General features: G+C 42.9%; 1 protein-coding gene across 1 annotated transcript; it reads right to left on the bottom strand.

Moving 5' to 3' along the window:
* LOC108247348 (insulin-like growth factor-binding protein 5) lies at window positions 1–9858 on the bottom strand. Its single transcript, XM_017435393.3, has 4 exons — window positions 9210–9858; window positions 1131–1351; window positions 872–991; window positions 1–132 (listed from the first exon to the last, which is right to left on the bottom strand). Exons 1-4 carry the CDS (start codon window positions 9541–9543, stop codon window positions 1–3), a joined length of 807 nt encoding a protein of 268 aa, XP_017290882.1. The 5' UTR covers window positions 9544–9858.
* Between the last annotated feature and the right edge of the window lie 7533 nt (window positions 9859–17391).

The raw sequence follows: 17391 nt of genomic DNA, 5'->3' as shown, positions 1-17391 counted from the left end.
TCACTCGTTGTTGCTGCTCTCCAGGTCTTTACACTGAATGTCCCCGCCGCTGTAGTCTGTCCCGGGCAGCTGGATGCCGTACTTGTCCACGCACCAGCAGGTGCCTCGTTTGCGGCCGCGGGAAGGTTTGCACTGCCAACGAGAAAACAGGAAACAGAAACTGAAAAGGTCACAAAAAAAAAAGAGGAGAAAACACGACGCATAAAAATCGCAGCTTGTAGCTTAATATCCGACTGCAGGAATTCAGAAAGGTAGTTATTTCTCCAGTCTTCTTTCTGAATTGCATCAATGTTTTTCTTTCCCAAACATCTAACTGAATAAATAAATGTCCAGACTTCTTAAAGAATCTTTTTCAAGCTGCTCAGAAGTCGGTAACTCGAGTTTAAGACATCTTTGGTCAAGTCGTGTGCATTTTCATTGTGTTGATGTTCGAAATGTCACCAAAGAAAAAGCCCTAAAGGTGTTCAGTGTGTTCACAATGACAGAAATGTTTTTATTTCTAAGGGAGCACTTCATCTCCTGCAGCCATTACTCAAATGGCAGGTTGCATTGTTCAACTTTAGGCAAAATGTCTCATATTTTAACTGTACTTTCATCAAATAAATTGGGAAAAGAGAGTTTACTTCTATAGATTTTACAAATTCAATGACAGGAAACTACTTTGAAGATGGACTAATTATACAACCTGATAGGGGTGCTTCAACAAATCTAAAGGTTTCAGATTTGAGAGGATAAGCTTTTGGCAACAAAACTTGGAGCCGTTTGGTCAGAAGGTCAGAGTATTTGAAAGGCTCAGACAAGAATTAAACGGTTTGAACTCTTGATAGATGTTAAATATATATAAAAAACAAACTTTGGAGGCAGCACCCACCTGCTTACGCTTGAAGAATCCTTTTCTGTCACAGTTTGGGAGGTACAGAGACAGAGCCATGACACGAGAGGTGTCCTTCATCCCCTGGATGATCCCATCCAGTTTTCTCCTGCAGGGACCCTTCAGAGAGAGTTTAACCAAAATTATTCCCATCCGGTGGTTTAACTCTTCCTCTCTTGCAGCCATTTAAACTTGATTAGGAATAAAGAGTTTTATCTTTCTGTCAGTCCTTCAGAGACTTTTCAGCAATAACACTTACAAACTCAGGCTCGTGCTTGTCGATGGCCAGAGGGGAGTAATCCATGGTGGCGCCGTAGGAGCGCTGTTTGCCAAGCTTCCTCTTCTGCTCTTTGCGAACCGCGATGACTTTTTTACTGTTCACAATGTCTATGGGATGTAATGGCACTTTGGCCTGCTGCAGCTCTCCTGTGTTCTCTGCAGTCATGGTGTCTTCGTGCTCCCGGGACTCCCGATCTGCGCCTGGAGGAATGAGACACGATGGTGAAGATATTAACCGAGCCTCGGGTTAATGGTGATGTGTGTGCAGCTGCAGGTCAGAGCAACTTAAACACACTGACAACAAATTTATAACAAGTGAGAGCCTTCATTTCTGGAGATTTAATCACTCTTCATTACTGCCTGCTGCCATAAACTGCTCATCAACCGCTGGATGGATTTTAATGAAACTCCCGTTTACCACAAAACAAAAACCCTTCTAAGGTCAGATTTTGTTGTTAAGATGAATTATAAACTGAGGAAGTTGTTTAATCTGACAAAAAAAGGAGAAATTTCAAAGTTAGAGGCTTCAAATTAAGGACAGTTGGATGGTTATTTTTATGATTTTCATGAAAGAAAATGTGGAATAAATCAGACAAATTGGTTTGTATCCTTTTGTTCAAGAAAGAAAAACCCACAAACGTCACTGAAATAACTTGAAACTGACAAAAATAGGAAAAAAAGAAAATAAAAGCATTGCTTCTGAATTTTGGTTCAATAGAAATAAAAAAAAAATCTAATGAAACTGACCTTAACAGAAGGATGGTACCATAACTTAATAATTTGTTGCTCAACCTTTTGAGTAAAGGTGATTTCTGTCCCTCTCTCTGAGACTTCTGCACCTGTCAACAGGTGTCCTTAGGTGTCCACAGGTGTCCTCAAGTATCCTTAGGTGTCCTCAGGTGTCCTGGTCCACTCCTCCTGAGCTGCTCCAGCTGTCTCAGGTCTGAAGGCTTCCTCCTCCAGATGTTTCAGCTCCTTCCACAGATGTTCAGCAGGATTTAGATCAGGGCTCAGAAGGCCTCTTCAGAACAGTCCAATGTTTGGTTCTGACCCGTTCTTCGTGTTTTGGGTCGTTATCCTGTTGGAGGACCTGCGACTGACTCTGAGCAGCACATCTGGCTCCAGGAGGCCTTGATAGTCTTGAGGTTTCATTGGACCCTGAACAGATTCAGGACCAGAACAGAACCGAGCCTCCTCCATGTTCCCCTGTAGGTTCAGGGTCCAGTCTGCCTTTTTATGATCTGGTGTCCTCCTCAACTGTCTTCTGTGAAGTCCGCTTTGTCTCCTACAGCAACTCTTGCTGTGATCTGACACTGATGACCTTTGACCTTGCAGTTCATCTCCTTTGTCTTTTTTTTGTTTGTTTTGTTCTTTTTATGTAATTCTGTTGAACCAAAATTCAAAAGAAATGACTGATTTTCATTAGCTGACTTAGTATTTTTTTCTTTTAATTACTTGTCAGTTTCAAGTTAATTCAAGTTTTTCTTCTTTTAACAAAAAGGTACAAACAAATCTATCAGTCTGTGTAGCTGTGTCACATTTTATTCACTTCCTGGATGCAGTTGGAGTTCCCCCCAGGGGGTGCTGTAGCCTCAGAGATCCCAGCGGCTCTGTTGATGGGATATTTACAGGTTTGGGTCTTTTATCCTAAATCTGGCCCCTCCTCTGCCCCCCCTGTTTTCCTATCTTTGGGGCTCAGCCTCTTAAGCCCGGACCCCCAGCCTCGGGTTCTTTGAGGCCACAGAAAGAGGCCCTCCACCCCCCCCACACCACTTTTGGCTTAGCTCTTCCATAAGTACAGAGTTGTTGTGGGGACTTTGCCAGGCCCGATCACCGGAGCCGCCGGTGCCAGTGTGGATGACCCTGGTTATATTTATCTGACGAGGAAACTGGCGGTGAGCTAAAACCAGACGCTCTGAACCAGGGAGGAATGCCGAGCTGCTGCTAAAACACAAACCAGCCGTCGAACATCCACAACAACCAGCTGATATAAGTTTACTCACAAGCCTGACGGCGCTCAGTCTCTGTTAAACCCGAGCACCGAGACGTAACAAGGGCCAAGAGCTCAGGGAACTTAATGTTCAAAGAGCCTGACACAGCATGAGCGTCTGGGAGTCTTCGGGAGGGGCGGGGAGGCTGAGCAGGGAAGGGGGGGCAGGTTGATTACCAGAATTGGGTCTTTGGCTTCTGCCCCGCTTTCCCGTCTCTTTGAAATGAATCTAACAACTCATGACTTGGCAGAGCTGGGCTTGTGTTCTGATATGTCCTTGTGTCTCCTCGCCCAGACTACAAGGCTATCCCCCTCGCTATAAATAAATCCTTCAGACAAGCCCTCACTGTGGAAAAACTCATTATCACCCTCCGCTGGAGGCGAACACGTCTGTTAGCAAAATATCTCATGACCCAGCAGACAGATTTGCATGAAAGTCTCTATAACTGATTAACATTTGGAGCCATCCACTCTAAATGTTCAAGATCTTTGCCTAAAATTTAACTTTAACCTTTAGCATCAGCCTTTTTTTGTCTGTTTCGCAAAATAACTCATGAACCACTGGATGTTTTTTAAGAAAACCCTCAGAAACTAATTACTGTCTGTTTATCTGCAACTGATTAGATCTTGGAGTCGCCCTTATCAAAGATGGCCACCACAGCTAATCAACATTAGCAAATGATAAAAATGTCTACAACCTAGCTAAAGTTTGATGTGGACGTAGCTGAGAGTCATTGTCAATACATAATCTGAACACTAACATGTCTCAAAAAAGGTGGCCGTGGCGGCCATCTTGGAATAAAACTCAGTCGGGAGATATGCATTTCTTCAAGAACTGCTAGGTCTTTAACTATTTTTGCTCTACAGTCCAATTATTTAATTTATTTTGTTTGTTTTATGTGTCACTTTGCTGGAGGACATCTTTAAAAAATCGTTCACGAGTCAGTCGCGTTAAAGAAAATGTCAAAGAATTATCCATCAGCTTGTACAACCGACACTCCCGGTGTCACCAAATTCCACTTTTCTGGTGTTGGATCGTGAGCCGAGCCACAGAGACTCAGTTTTTCCGTGCTACGGTTACTGAGCTTGTAAAGGAGGCTCTGAGGGTTCTGGTTTAACTCCTGAAACTCAGCCAAGAGAGCAGACTCATGTGCCGTCCCTTTTATTAGTCCGAGTCCGAAGCCGTGCTGATATCTCTCTCCTCCTCCTCCTCCGGCGAAAGGTTTCATTAGGACGAGAGGAGCCAGAGGAGGTGCACCTGATACGTCTCTGTTTAAAAATTAACATCTGCACACAATTACGCTTCATGAATATCCCAAGTTCCTTCAGGGCAGAAGCCTGAACGATAAGCTAACATCTCTTTTGGTTGTTTTTCTCTCCACTGCATCTCTGAGGTTGTAATAGCAGCAAAAAGAAACCCAGGATAAGCTATTCTACCACCTTTTATCAACTTTGTACGCATTACATTTGCCCTGTCCGTCCTTTGATTCAGTCTGAAATTACTTCTTTACTAAATGTAAGAAAGTAGGAAATGGTTGCGAGGGCAAACAAGCCTGAAGACGTGTGACATTTAAAGGACGAGGATGGTAACCCATCCTCCAGCATCACCACGATGCTGCTGCTGAATATTTAAAAAGGTAAACCTGCAGAGCTGAGAACGTGTGCAGCAACACACCTTTCCTACTAGAATTAACTGGCTGATAGTTTGGATTTAAAAAAATAAATTGCTATCAGTCACGTGTGTCCGTACTTAGCTGTTAGCAAGCAGGAAAAGTAAGAAGCAGCTGGTTGTAGCAGCTGCTACATCCGTAAAACTCTGTCAGTTTTACAGATATTGAGCTAAAATCTGGCATGGTAGTAGCTGAAAGTCATCCTCAACACATATTCTGAGCTCTAACAGGCTGCATCAGTTCTTTGTTTAAACCTGCAGTGAGAAATATGCTTTCTTTTAAGGAATTTTAGATGTTTCATAAGAAGAACTGAAACTGAACGAAAGCTTTGAGAACCCAGACTTCATCTTTATATCTGCATGTTTTGTTGTCGGAGGAATTTGCTGGTCAGGTTTGTGCTGCTGAATGCTGCAGGAAATAACTTTCCCGCAGCACTGTGTACACAAAATATGTTCATTGCAATCAAAAAGTTTCCTGCTTTTCTGAATGCATGGTATAAATAGCAACGAGAACAATTCAAGGATCATAAACGGCAAAACAGGACTTATGAGAGGATGCTGTTTGTTTTCCGAGTGGGAAATGCCGCTATAGGTAAGTAAACTTTGCTGGGTTTTATTTTGCGAGCCATGTGAGGAGTAAATTATGAGAGCGAGGCGCACGGCTGCTCTACTGTATGCGGCTAATTTTGGTCTGAGGTTTTGTCCCGTATTTGAGTTTGGGTTTTCAACAAGCCGCACGCATGCATGCAACGTCTTTTCGGGTCACCGCCACCACAACCCAATTGCTGGGTGTGACGAGTTTCTGACTCGCTTTGAGTCGCAGTGGAGAGGTCCCGGGTGAGCGGAGGAGATCCATGAGCAAAATGTAAACAAAGTCAAAGTGGGGATAAAAGCATTGTTTCTTTTACAGTATAATGCCATATTTGTTTACCTGCACAGCTTACAGCCAGCCTCATGCAGAGCAATCATGTGACTCAAGCGAATTCTGCTTTGTTTACATTGAATGTGGACCTGCATTTCAGAATTGCATATCAATACATCTGGAAAGATGCACCATATGATGTAGCTCAAGGTTAGCTCTTTTATATTTGACTCATAGTTTGCACCTTTAATCAATAAGTTACCTATGTTCTAATTCAACATATCTCGTGTCTTTTTTTTCAGTAAGTATGGATCAAGTTTTTAATTTTATCTCCCAACTCAGTTTGGCATTCAGCTTAACTTCCAAGAGATCCAAGTTTCTTATCCTAATTATGTGATTTTGAGACAATAATGATACTCCCCTGCTGAGGACGTGCAGCTTTCTGTCACTGGGCTGTTCAAGAGGTTAAAGGTCACAGTTCAGATGAAGGCTGCCCAACTTCCTTCAGGGAAGGACCTGCTGTCAGCTGAAGAGTGCACTTTCTGATGGAAGTGTTGGTTCAAACTCATTGTGATATCCGTGAGTGCCCAATACTCCTATACTATAAAACGGAGGAGGATTTAAAAGTTGCCAGCTGCTTTGCATACCAAATGTCTTGCACTCAGAGTTCCTGTTGGGGATGACTCTCAGCTAATACCACACCAAACTTTAGCTCAATATCTGTAAAACTGACTAAGTTAGAGCCATTTTTGTGTCTGCTAAGACGCAGCATCTGTGAGAGCTTCATTAAAGTCCAACCACTGGTTCAGGACATATTTTGCTAACAGACAAGCAAAGATTTACAGTTGATTGCCCTCTTTTAATGGCGGTGGATGATATTCACAGGATGATAGTCATTTCAGCCCAGGTGATGTAAAGTCTCCAGCTGAGATGTCAGTTTGTCTTTCAGGTCGTCCTTCGAAGTTATGCAGCTTCTGTTTTCAGCCGGGTTCATGCAGACTGGTTGTTATTAGTCTTACTGCACAGTCAGAGACAATCAGCTCCCCCCCACCCCCTCCATTTTTTTTTTCTTTGTTTGTTTTTTCCAGTCTCTGCGCTTCGACTCAATAAGCAGCTGTGCCAGTGATGATGTGAGCACGCAGAAAGCAGATGGTAACACTCAGTCAAACAGCTTTCCTAAAGTAAGTGATGACATGCAAATCTTTTCTGGTGATTAGAAACTACACAGCAACAGAGGGACCACAGTGCATATAAGAAGCTCTGATGCAAAATATGAACCATCGGAGGCCTGTAGTTATTTAAACCTCCGATGATTGTAAATATTGAAGACAAGGCCGTGTGACACGAGAAGATTTTTTGTAGTTGAGACAGTTTGGCAGCACATTAAAGTGCATTTACACTCAAACATGGAGTATTAAAGTTACCAGCAGGTTTTATGAGCACAGTGCTAAAGGGGGTCTTTTAATGTGAGGTCCTGTGGAAAAGTTAACAACAATTAACATCTTACCTGTTGTAGATAGCTCTATTATTGGCGCATGGACTTAAAAACTACACCAAAGTGGATCGCTGCGATCTTAAAACGACTCCAATCTCAAAAACCCCCACAGGAGTTCATGTAAACACTACTGTCTAAATATTTTATCTGGAATAACCAAGTAACGTGAAACTGAAGGGTTGTGAAACGCAGTTTGACCTGAACTGTTGGGAAACCTTTCAAACGGCAGCTGAATCGTATCAGATTTTGCTGCTCATGTATCTTTAATGAATCGGATCGTTGGCAGCGTATTGTGATACGTATCGTATCGGTCCAAACCCCGCTGTGAAGAGCAGTAAAGGAGCTTTTTGGGGAGCAGAACTTGACTGAACGCTGACTAAAGCTGCAGTGAAGCTTTCAGGGTTGGCTTAGTTTGAGAGAAGAAATCACTGGACAGAGGGAGGGGAGAGAGAAAACGACGCCTGAGTCGCCAACACTCAACACAATGAACACACAGACACCCTCATGGCCCCGCCCGAGTCATACGTGAGCGCCAGCACACACATTCTTCAACCTAAAACGCTCACATCGTCTCAGATAGCCATCGATGCTTTGCACAACTTGGTTATTTTTGGAAGAAAAGAGAAAAAGAGAGCGCCGCTGACCAGTTTTCTGTTCAGCCAAGTGCTGATAAGATGCTGAAACACCTGACTGACAGGGGAGCTGCTGCACTGTGGAAAAAACAAAAAAAAACTAAATTATTTGAGCCGACTGGCTCCCTCTGCCTCTGTCTGCCTCCCTGTCTTCCCCTCTTTTCTCTCACACATGCAGATTTAGAGGTAATCCGACTCTAAACACCACCCTGAGGGTTGCCTGCGGGACTAAATCTGTATAAATTCTGGTGTAACAAGACCCACGGAGACAGAAGCGGCACCTCACTCCTTCACATACAAGCTGCTTCTAGCCTGAGTTGAATTTCAAGTGATGAGGTGATAAAAGATGAAGACAAAATTGTAAAAAAATAAATAAATCCACTGCTATAGAAACAGTTTTGAATCTGACAAACACACACTGGAGAGGGATTATTTGTACATAAACAAATCAGGATGTTTTAAAAACAAGTTAGGAGCTCAAAACTCTCACAGGAACATGTTCTGTTAATAATTTAGCCTTAAAATGTAATAATAGAAGAATTTAATGAACCAGCTGCTGCTGAGCTCTGCAGGTGGCACCGGACTCAGAACCAGAGCTTTTGTTGACATTTCTTTCTGTTTTTAAAGGGATTGCTATGATTTTTCTGAAGTGGGATTTTACAGAAAGATTATAAACAGTTAATATCTTACCTGTTCCACAGTATAAAGACACAAAGTTTCATTCTGACCAGACTGAAAAGCTGAGGCTAGTATCTCACTGGGCTGCAACAGTTGGAAGAAAATCTGCAAACTCTCCAAACATTTGGTCTGCATGAACCTCAGGTGAAGTTTGGTCTGAGACTCTCTGGAGAACAGCAGAAATATCACCTTAAAAAGTTCATCTCCCGCAATCTGGAATTAGAGAAACTGAACTGAGACGAGTTCTAGGCGACTCTGTGACTGTTTTAAGAGAGAATATGCACATTGTGGGGAAACTGAGAATCCTTTGGTGAGCAGCTAGTGGCAGCTCAGGGTGATCCAGGCTAGTCTGAGTGGAACCGAGACTAAAATGGATTAGTGCCGTCTGAAAACAACTCAAATCTCCAAAGTTTTATCGTGATTCGAGGCAAATTACAGCTGTAAGTCAGCTTTAGCTTGTCTGTCTGGTCGTTCAAGGAGCTATCTGCAACAGGTAAGATATGAACTGTCCCTTTAAGTGTGTTCCGTCTCCGCAGTAAGCTGCTGCAGAGAGTTTGGATCGAAGCTAATCAGGTGGCTCCTCAACCATCTGTCTCCTGAACTCCTGGAACTTTGTTTCCTTCAAATAGATTTTTATTAGTAATAATAATAATAATAAAGTGGCGCTCGGACCGGGCCGAGAGGAGCCGCGCGCGCTCCTCCCGCCTGCCGTGCGTCCTGCATCCGGTCTTACCTGCAGGCGGGGCGGCAGCTTTGTAGCCCTTCTCGTTGGTGCAGACCCCCCTCCCGTGCAGCAGCGCGTGCAGCGGCTTCTCCTCGCCGCTCCTCGGCAGGCAGCGGAGCCCGCTGGTGCAGGTCCCGGTGTAGACCCCGCACGCCTGGCCCTCGGTGAGCGCGCACGTCAGGCAGCAGCCGCAGCCGGGCTCCTTCACCAGCTGGCAGCTGACCGGCACCGGGGGGCACATGGACACGGCCTTCTCGTCACAAGGCTCGCAGGGGACGAACGAGCCCCAGCTCCGGGACACCCCCAGGATGAAGGTCACCAAGAGGCAAAGACTCCCGAACATCTTCAGGCTGGAGCATAAACCCCCTCAGAGGAAAAACTGCTCTGATGGACACCAAGTCTCAGTCAGATAATCCGATTTTTACAATTCGAGCCAAGAGTCTTTATCCAGGAGCTGCTATCTGCTTCAAAACATGAAGAATATCAGGCTTCTCTGTCTGCAGGACGACTCAATTCAAATAAATGTGTCTGGAAGTGATGTCCTCTGCAGCAAAATAAGGATAAAGGATAAAGAAAGTCAACTTGTGTCCGGTTTCAGAGTCAGGTCTTCAGTACTTTCTCCAGCACAAGTTTCCTGAGCAGACTGATCAACTGGAGACCTGCCGTGCCTTTTTAAAAACAGCCAAACCCCCAAACAGCAGGAGAAGGGAGGCGCACTTGTTCCACAGCCTGGCAGGAGGCCAAACTGACTTTTTTTTTTTTTTTCCTGCAGCAGGAGGATCGCCTCTTTCACCCTGACGTCGACCTGGAGCAACACAAAACAATCAGAAACAATCAGCTGAAAGTCCCTCCAGACCTCCAGACCTTTATTCAAAGAAGCCAGCAGGTTCTGTGCAGAAAAAAAAACACTTTATCAACGTTTTCTATGCAGCTGAAACACGTTTTGTACATGTGGATTTGGAATGAAAACTAAGTAAAGATAACACATGGAAATACCATGTTTTCATATGTGGGGGAAAAATATATTATACAAATATATTCAACATATTTTCTGCATGGGCTCACATGTGAAATCATTATTAATTACCAATCAACATATGTGAAACATGTTTTGCACATGCAGCTTGAATCTTAAGCCAAATCCAGGTGAAAACATGCTAAATTTGCATCTTTTTCAGTAATTGTACGCAGCGTGAGCTAATGTAGAAACTCACGTTCCCCCCCAATTTTTCTGTATTTTCTTCCCAAAAGCCAAATGAAATAAAAGATTTAAGAAACATCAGTGAGCAAATCTTTTCTGGTTTTAAACTTTACGACTCCTGTGGCTTTAAATACAAAGTAATGAGATGCAAACCTTACATTTAACTCCCCCATCGGACAAGTTTGTGCTCATCGAGAAGGGAAATCCACCGACAGAGCAACTGCCTCACACACACACACACACACACAGAGGCAGGGGCGATCCTAGAGGGCAGCTCAGGCTGTAAAATAAATCCATCTTGCCACCCCAGTTGCCACCGTATTCGTAGTTAACATAATTTTATACATTTTATCAGCTCTGAAAGCACAGAACTTGAGCCTCCATCCTAACTCACCAGTTTAGTGTTCACACACACACCTTTTGAGTTTCAAAATGGTTTCTCCCGCCAATTTCCCCAGCAAACCACTGGTGCTTCCCTGCAGCGCAACGTTAGTCAGTCCTGAGAGTTTCCACGGCTCAGAAGATCACCTGAAAAACACGTCAAATTTATTTATTCCTTTTTTAAAACATGCTGACCCTCGAACAGATTCAGGTTTTCAATTTTGGCTCCTTGTAAAAGCGAGTTTTCTACAATTAAGTCTCAAAACCATCGTTTTCCTGTTTGTTTCTGCACTTTTTGTGCACTCTAACTACATACCTTGTTCTGTTTTAGCCGAAACGTTCAGCTCATCCAGGAATCGGCTGCTGTGACTTTTTTAGTTTTTGTCACTTTTATACCTTTTCAAAATTTACAATATCTTCCCCATAGAAATACATTAAGATCTCCTCAGTTCCTTCAAAAACTTTGTCCTCCTTGAAATCCGCTTCAGCTGCTGGTGCTATTTTAAACCTTTTATGCTACTTTTAGCTTTTAGCTGATGACAGCTTCTTCAGCTGCGAGCGTTCACGCTGCATTGTGGCAGAAAACGTTGTTTCACAGTGATGTTAAAAGTGACATTCAGTGCTGTGCGCGAGAACGCAAATGTTTAAGAAAACCAACAGATTGTGAATCTTTTTTTGTTGAATCTGTGAGATGCATCAAGGAAGTAAAAAGTTTGTTTATTCACTCAATAAAAAATAAATAAATAAGTGATATCTTAAAGATTTCACAGCTCTTACAGCTCCTGTAGTTTTGGTCTGATTAGGAGGATCTTCGTGTCAAATTAAAAGTATTTTAAAGCCTTATCCAGTTAGCTCAAACTTTATTTTGTTGCATTGCTGCATTTGGTTAAATGTCGCTTTATGTAATCTGTGTAATTCATAAATAAATAACTCGAATGAAGTTGAAAAGTAAACTTTTCGTGCAACAATAAAGCTGTGAGGTTTGACTTGTTTGCTGAACTTTTTGAGCCAAATCTGCTTCCTGTTTAACTCTGTATTCAGCTTCAAGTTAACATTTCTGCTCTCTGGATCACATTTTGTTTAAAAACTGGGTTTCTCCTCTCTGATGGGAGACTCGGACAGCCACTAGGAGGCGCTGTTAACAGCGTTAAACTCTGCAGAGGAGCAAGCTCATAATGTCTGTTTTGGAAATGACATAAATTGCCACATTTTCAGCTCCTAACTCAAAGTTATAGCTGTGAAATTAAGACGTGTGAGTCTAAAAATATACTTTCCTGGTTTTCCTTGGTATTGTTGATGGAATAATTACATAATGTAACAAACCACAAGCCCGTTCTGATATTTTTTTTTTTTATAAATTTGATTTTGTAGCTTTAGTTTCGCTTCTTTTTTTCAGTTTAATTCTCTGAAACTTTCCCTTCGTGTTTTTATTTTCTTTCCTTCTCCCTCGCTGCATTCCTGCGTCAGTGATGTCACCTCCCTCCCTTCTCGCTCTCAAGCACAAACATCTGAAGCAGAGTGAAATTCTTCTGCCAGAGTTTGACACAAAGGGACAGAAATTGCACAAATTGAAGTGTGATGAGTCAGTGCTCCTTCCAAAAACCAAAAAAGGAGTGGCACAGTCCACAAAGACGTAAATCTGAGCCGCTTTGGCGATAATAATAAGGAGATTAGGACAATAAAACAGCGGGGGGTTTGGAGATGCATCTCAGCAGAGTGAGCAGATGATGAAGGAAATATGCTTCAGTAACACAAATGTCCATGGAGCACATAATGATCTCTGAGGGAACTCAATGTTCCAGCTCTGTTCTTCCCCTCTTTGCTCAATGCAAATCCTAATTCCCCGCGGATCTGTTCATGCATCAATCCATCTGTTCCTCCCTCCTCCCATTCAAGCATCATTCCGACTTAAAGGAACACCAGCGCAGTTTCCAGTTGCTCAGAAGTGCAGAAAAAATGTCTCTTCTTGATGGTTTCTAACTTTTCAAATGTTCATCCGTGCAGCTTTAGCCCAAGTCTGAAAGGATTACAGCAGAAGAAGCTTTAAAAAAACCAAACAGATCAGTGGGAGGAAGTTAAAATAAAGTTAAATATCATTTAGCTGGAAACATAAAGGTTATCTTAAAAGGGTTAAACAAAGGCGGAAGTTGTTTCTTTTCTCATCCGGAGTTTTCTCGGTTCAAACTGAGCAACGAGCTGCTTTGTTTTTATTACAAGCTGAGCTCACATGCAAATCACAATCCCTCCCCTCCCTCCTGAGGGGTGTTTTGGGTCATTATGGGAGTCTGATTACCTGCTTTGACTGTGCGAGCTGACCTCACGTGCTAATCACAACCTCCAGGAGGTTTGTTTGTTTTTCGTTCTAAAAAAGTTGTAGGTGGAACGAATGTTTAGACCTGCTTGTAACTCCAGCTTGTTTCTGCGTTACACAAGCCGTGTTTCCATGGCGATTAGACGAACAGTGAGGTGTGTAGCGTGGGTTTCACTCCCTGCTAGTCAGCCGGCGTGTGACCTGTCTGCTTTAAAGCTGAAACCAAAGACCCGCAGCATGCAGCTCCATCGTTGTGGTTTGTGACATGGACGTGGATGTGCTGACTGTCGACAAAGGTTTGCACAGTCATAGCGTTAACCTGGCAAAGCTAACACGTTGACCTTACAAGCACACCTTAATACAGCGGTTCTAAAACCCCTCTGCAGGTTCAAAGCAAACGAGACACTTTTTCTCTCGCTGTTGTTGCAGCTCAACCGTGTTTTTGTGTCAGTTAGATGCTGCACGAAGCGGAGAGTGGGTGAACGACTTCCTCCCCGGCAGGAAGTGACCCGGATGAGTCATGACAGACAGAGAAGGAAAAGATCCATCCCTCTGTCACTTTAAGTCAGGCTGATGATGGTCCAGGTGGGCTGGTCTGAGCGGGAAACCTGCTGACGATACGTTGTTTGAAACGGTGCAAACCTTGTTTACTTGTGACTCATTTTGTTTTAGTGAACATTTTAAGTGGAACTAACAGTCCTTAAAGCCCTCAGAGTCCTGACTTGGTTTGGAAACACCCAACGAGTCCCCCGTGGTTTCCTGCGGATGGGACTAGCGCCTGGGCTAAACTAGCTTTAAACTAGCCCATATTCTCCTAAACCCTGCCCCGCTCATGTGTGTTTGTATCAGGGAGTCAGATTTGGTGGAGCTGCAACCAGTTAGTTAATAATAAATTACACAAAATCAAATAGAGGAATGATTTGTAACCCAGCTTAGAAAAGGTTAACGAGCGGAGCTACAGCCAATCAGAGACCGGTTCTGGTTCTGTCATGGACAAACTGCAGGTTTTTACAGGGAAACAGGTGAACTTTGCCTGCAGTTGATTTCCATTTCACACCTAAATGCCATCACTTTTATTTATTATTATTTTCCTTTCCTTGTTGCCTTTTATTCAGCTGAAATGAAGCAGGAACAGTTTGCTTATTCCACACATAAACACTGACTTTATTACGTGAACAATCTCTGCCAAACATGCTTGTCTCTCTCACACTGTATGTGATTTACACAACTCCCTGTGTGCACGTTTAACGCTTACATGCTCTGTGCGTGCCTTTTTGTCCACGTGCGCAGGTGTATTTGTGTTTGGCGTCTCCGTATATGGAAAATAACAAAGAGAAAATATGCAGCTCGTGAATTTTCCTGTTCCACTGCATCAAGTCGTCACCTAACGTATACACAAGATACACAAACACTCTCCGGCACACAAACAGGCCCATTTCCAAGGACACACAGAAAGGTGTTGTTGTGTAAATCTGTAGAAACCAGACAGCTCGGCTCCAGGAGCGAAGCCGTCAGCTCCGTCTGCTCTGTGTCATTTAAGCTGCAGAACAGAACTCTGTGTTTATGCAGAAGTGCCAAAAAGGACGACATGACATGAAGATGTGTAGCCGAAGGGAAAAAATGAGATCAATACAGCCGTTCTATAAATCTTTGTCCTGCGTGGAGCCACAAACTGAACTGAGGAAGCTAAAATCAGCAAAACAGTGGCTAAAAATAAAACTTGTAAGGCAGAATCTGAAACCTAAAACTAGCAAAACTGCAGCTAAAACCTAAAAAATTAAAAACTGCAGCTAAAACCTAAAAAATTAAAAACTGCAGCTAAAGGCTAAAAGTAGCAAAACTGCAGCTAAAACCTAAAAAATTAAAAACTGCAGCTAAAGGCTAAAAGTAGCAAAACTGCAGCTAAAACCTAAAAAATTAAAAACTGCAGCTAAAGGCTAAAAGTAGCAAAACTGCAGCTAAAACCTAAAAAATTAAAAACTGCAGCTAAAACCTAAAAAATTAAAAACTGCAGCTAAAGGCTAAAAGTAGCAAAACTGCAGCTAAAACCTAAAAAATTAAAAACTGCAGCTAAAGGCTAAAAGTACCAAAACTGTAGCTAAAAATACAAATTTAAAAACTGCAGCTAAAGACTAAAAGTAGCAAAACTGCAGCTAAAACCCAAAAAATTAAAAACTGCAGCTAAAGGCTAAATGTAGCAAAACTGCAGATAAAAGCTAAAATTAGCAAACCTGTATTTTTAAGCTTAAATTTGTAAAAAAAAAAAAAAAAAAGTGCAACTGGTAACTAAAATTAGCTAAAATTGTAGCTAAAATTAGCAAAACAGTTATAAACAGTAATGGTTAAACAGACTTTCCTGCAGCAGATGTACCTAAAAATCATGTCTTAAAGAAACAGATAAAACAACATTTATTTATTAAAACTTCCCAGCTTCAACTTTCTGGTTCCTGTCAGAGGTCCAGACTTAGACAGTCGCTGCAAAACTCTAGTTTCTTTATTTACAGCAGTTCGCAGTAAATATGTCGAAATGTGATTTTTCTGATGGTTCTGAACGACTGTACTGTGTGTCAGAATGTTGCATAAACAAAATGGAGAACAGGCAAACAAACAATGACCTCATCTGTGAGGCTGATCTCTGAAATTTAAACACATTGAGCTGATTCTGTCACTGAAATGATGAGAAGCTGCAGTGCATTCATAGAAACTGATGTGTTGACTAATTTCTGTTAAAACAAACTGAGCTCTCAACCTTTATATTAGTGCCATTCTGCTGCAGAAAATCCATGCACGCATTACAAAACGTTTGGACAAGCGAACTGCTAAAAATACTCCAAATTATTGTGAATTTATAAATAAATATGACGCAGGTTCATGTTGTCTTCAGTCCAGGTTACAAGGAGCCACTTCACAGGGTCTGATGGGCCACATGCAAGTTGCAGACCCTCGCTTTACAGAAAAATGCATATCGCCCGCCACTTTGCACGCCAAAGTTTCAAATGAAGCTCTGATAGCATCAGGACACGTGTTGGGGATGACTTTAGGCTCCTACCACACCGAATCTTAGCTCAGTATCTGTAAGCCTGGCAGAGATTCATTAGAATTCATCCAGTGGTTTATGAGATATTTTGCTAACAGGCAGACAGACAGAGTACCGTATTTGGATTCGGCTTTTCTGAAAGTCAAAATAAACGTTTTAAATGTGATTAAACTTCCCTGAATCGCCCTGGAAGCGCAGACAAAAGTTTTAATTCACCAAATGGCGAGAAATATTTAGCTGGCTCCAGTTGGATCGTGTCTCCTCGCGGTTGACAGCGTTGCCATGGCGACCTTGTCAACATTGTGCGGAGGGTTCTGGCAGCGGGTCGCCCTGCAGGGTTTTCCATTCAGGTCGACCCAGCTCGAGGGGACCTGCACCGTCTTGTAACGTGAGTCCGCACGGAGGCTTATCTGAGCGCCGTGATGGAGCTGGAGATGGGTGAGAGATAAGCTGCCGCTGGAGAACCTTTTTATAGCCTGTCAACGTATGGCTGCCCTAAACCTTTTCCAAAAACAAAAACCCCAATCAAACATGGCCTCAAGCCAGGCAGCTTTTTTTTTCTCTGAGGCCTGGTTCCTGTCCAGTTCCTTGCTTGAAATAACCAGGTGCAGTTATGCTCCTGAGCACTGAACGCACAAGATGTCTGTTTAAAACTTTGCCATTAACTATTAGAGTCAACTTCAGAGTCTTAAAAGAGACATTTTGCACCAAATTCTCTCCCAGACCTTCATCGTGTTGTTCATCAGATTAATTCCCCTGTAGTTGCTGCAGCTCTGCACATCACCCTCGTTCACTTCTCCTCCATTCCTCAGGCGTGTTCTCACTCTTTCAGCCTCGACTACATTCTTTGCTAACTCCTCTTTCAGGACCATTTCTCTTCCTGTCCACACCACGGTAAAACAGCTTAAACCCTGCTGCCCTTCCACACATAAACCATCCACCTTCCTCCTCTGCATCATGTCAGCCAGCTCTCCACCTTCGCCTGTCATTGTCCCTACATTTAGAGTCCTACACTCCTCTTCCTCTGTCTCCTGGCTCGTGGTCTTCGACTCACAGCAGCACCCAGGGCTGCAGCCAGACTCAACCACTCATTCTCCCCCTGCACATCACTTACAATGAAGACCAAAACTTCATTAAAATAGAAGCATTTATTTAAAACAAGTGACTTGAATGTGTATATGACATGTATTTGTGTGTGTTTGTAAATCCATGGGGATCAGCCTCATCTGAAGCAACAGAGGACTCAGGGCACAACCATGAT

The sequence above is a fragment of the Kryptolebias marmoratus genome, linkage group LG6 (assembly GCF_001649575.2).
Source record: "Kryptolebias marmoratus isolate JLee-2015 linkage group LG6, ASM164957v2, whole genome shotgun sequence".
Lineage (NCBI taxonomy): Eukaryota > Metazoa > Chordata > Actinopteri > Cyprinodontiformes > Rivulidae > Kryptolebias > Kryptolebias marmoratus.
The sequence above is the reverse complement of the archived record's forward strand: the minus strand, read 5'-3'. Positions and strand labels throughout refer to the sequence as shown.

Coding starts and splice junctions, on each gene's coding strand:
- LOC108247348 (XM_017435393.3), bottom strand. CDS start 9,543: ATGTTCGGGAGTCTTTGCCTCTTGGTGACCTTCATCCTGGGGGTGTCC. Junction 1,352..9,209: donor AGCTGCCGCCCCGCCTGCAG/GTAAGACCGGAT, acceptor TCATTCCTCCAG/GCGCAGATCGGGAGTCCCGG. Junction 133..871: donor GATTCTTCAAGCGTAAGCAG/GTGGGTGCTGCC, acceptor TCTCGTTGGCAG/TGCAAACCTTCCCGCGGCCG.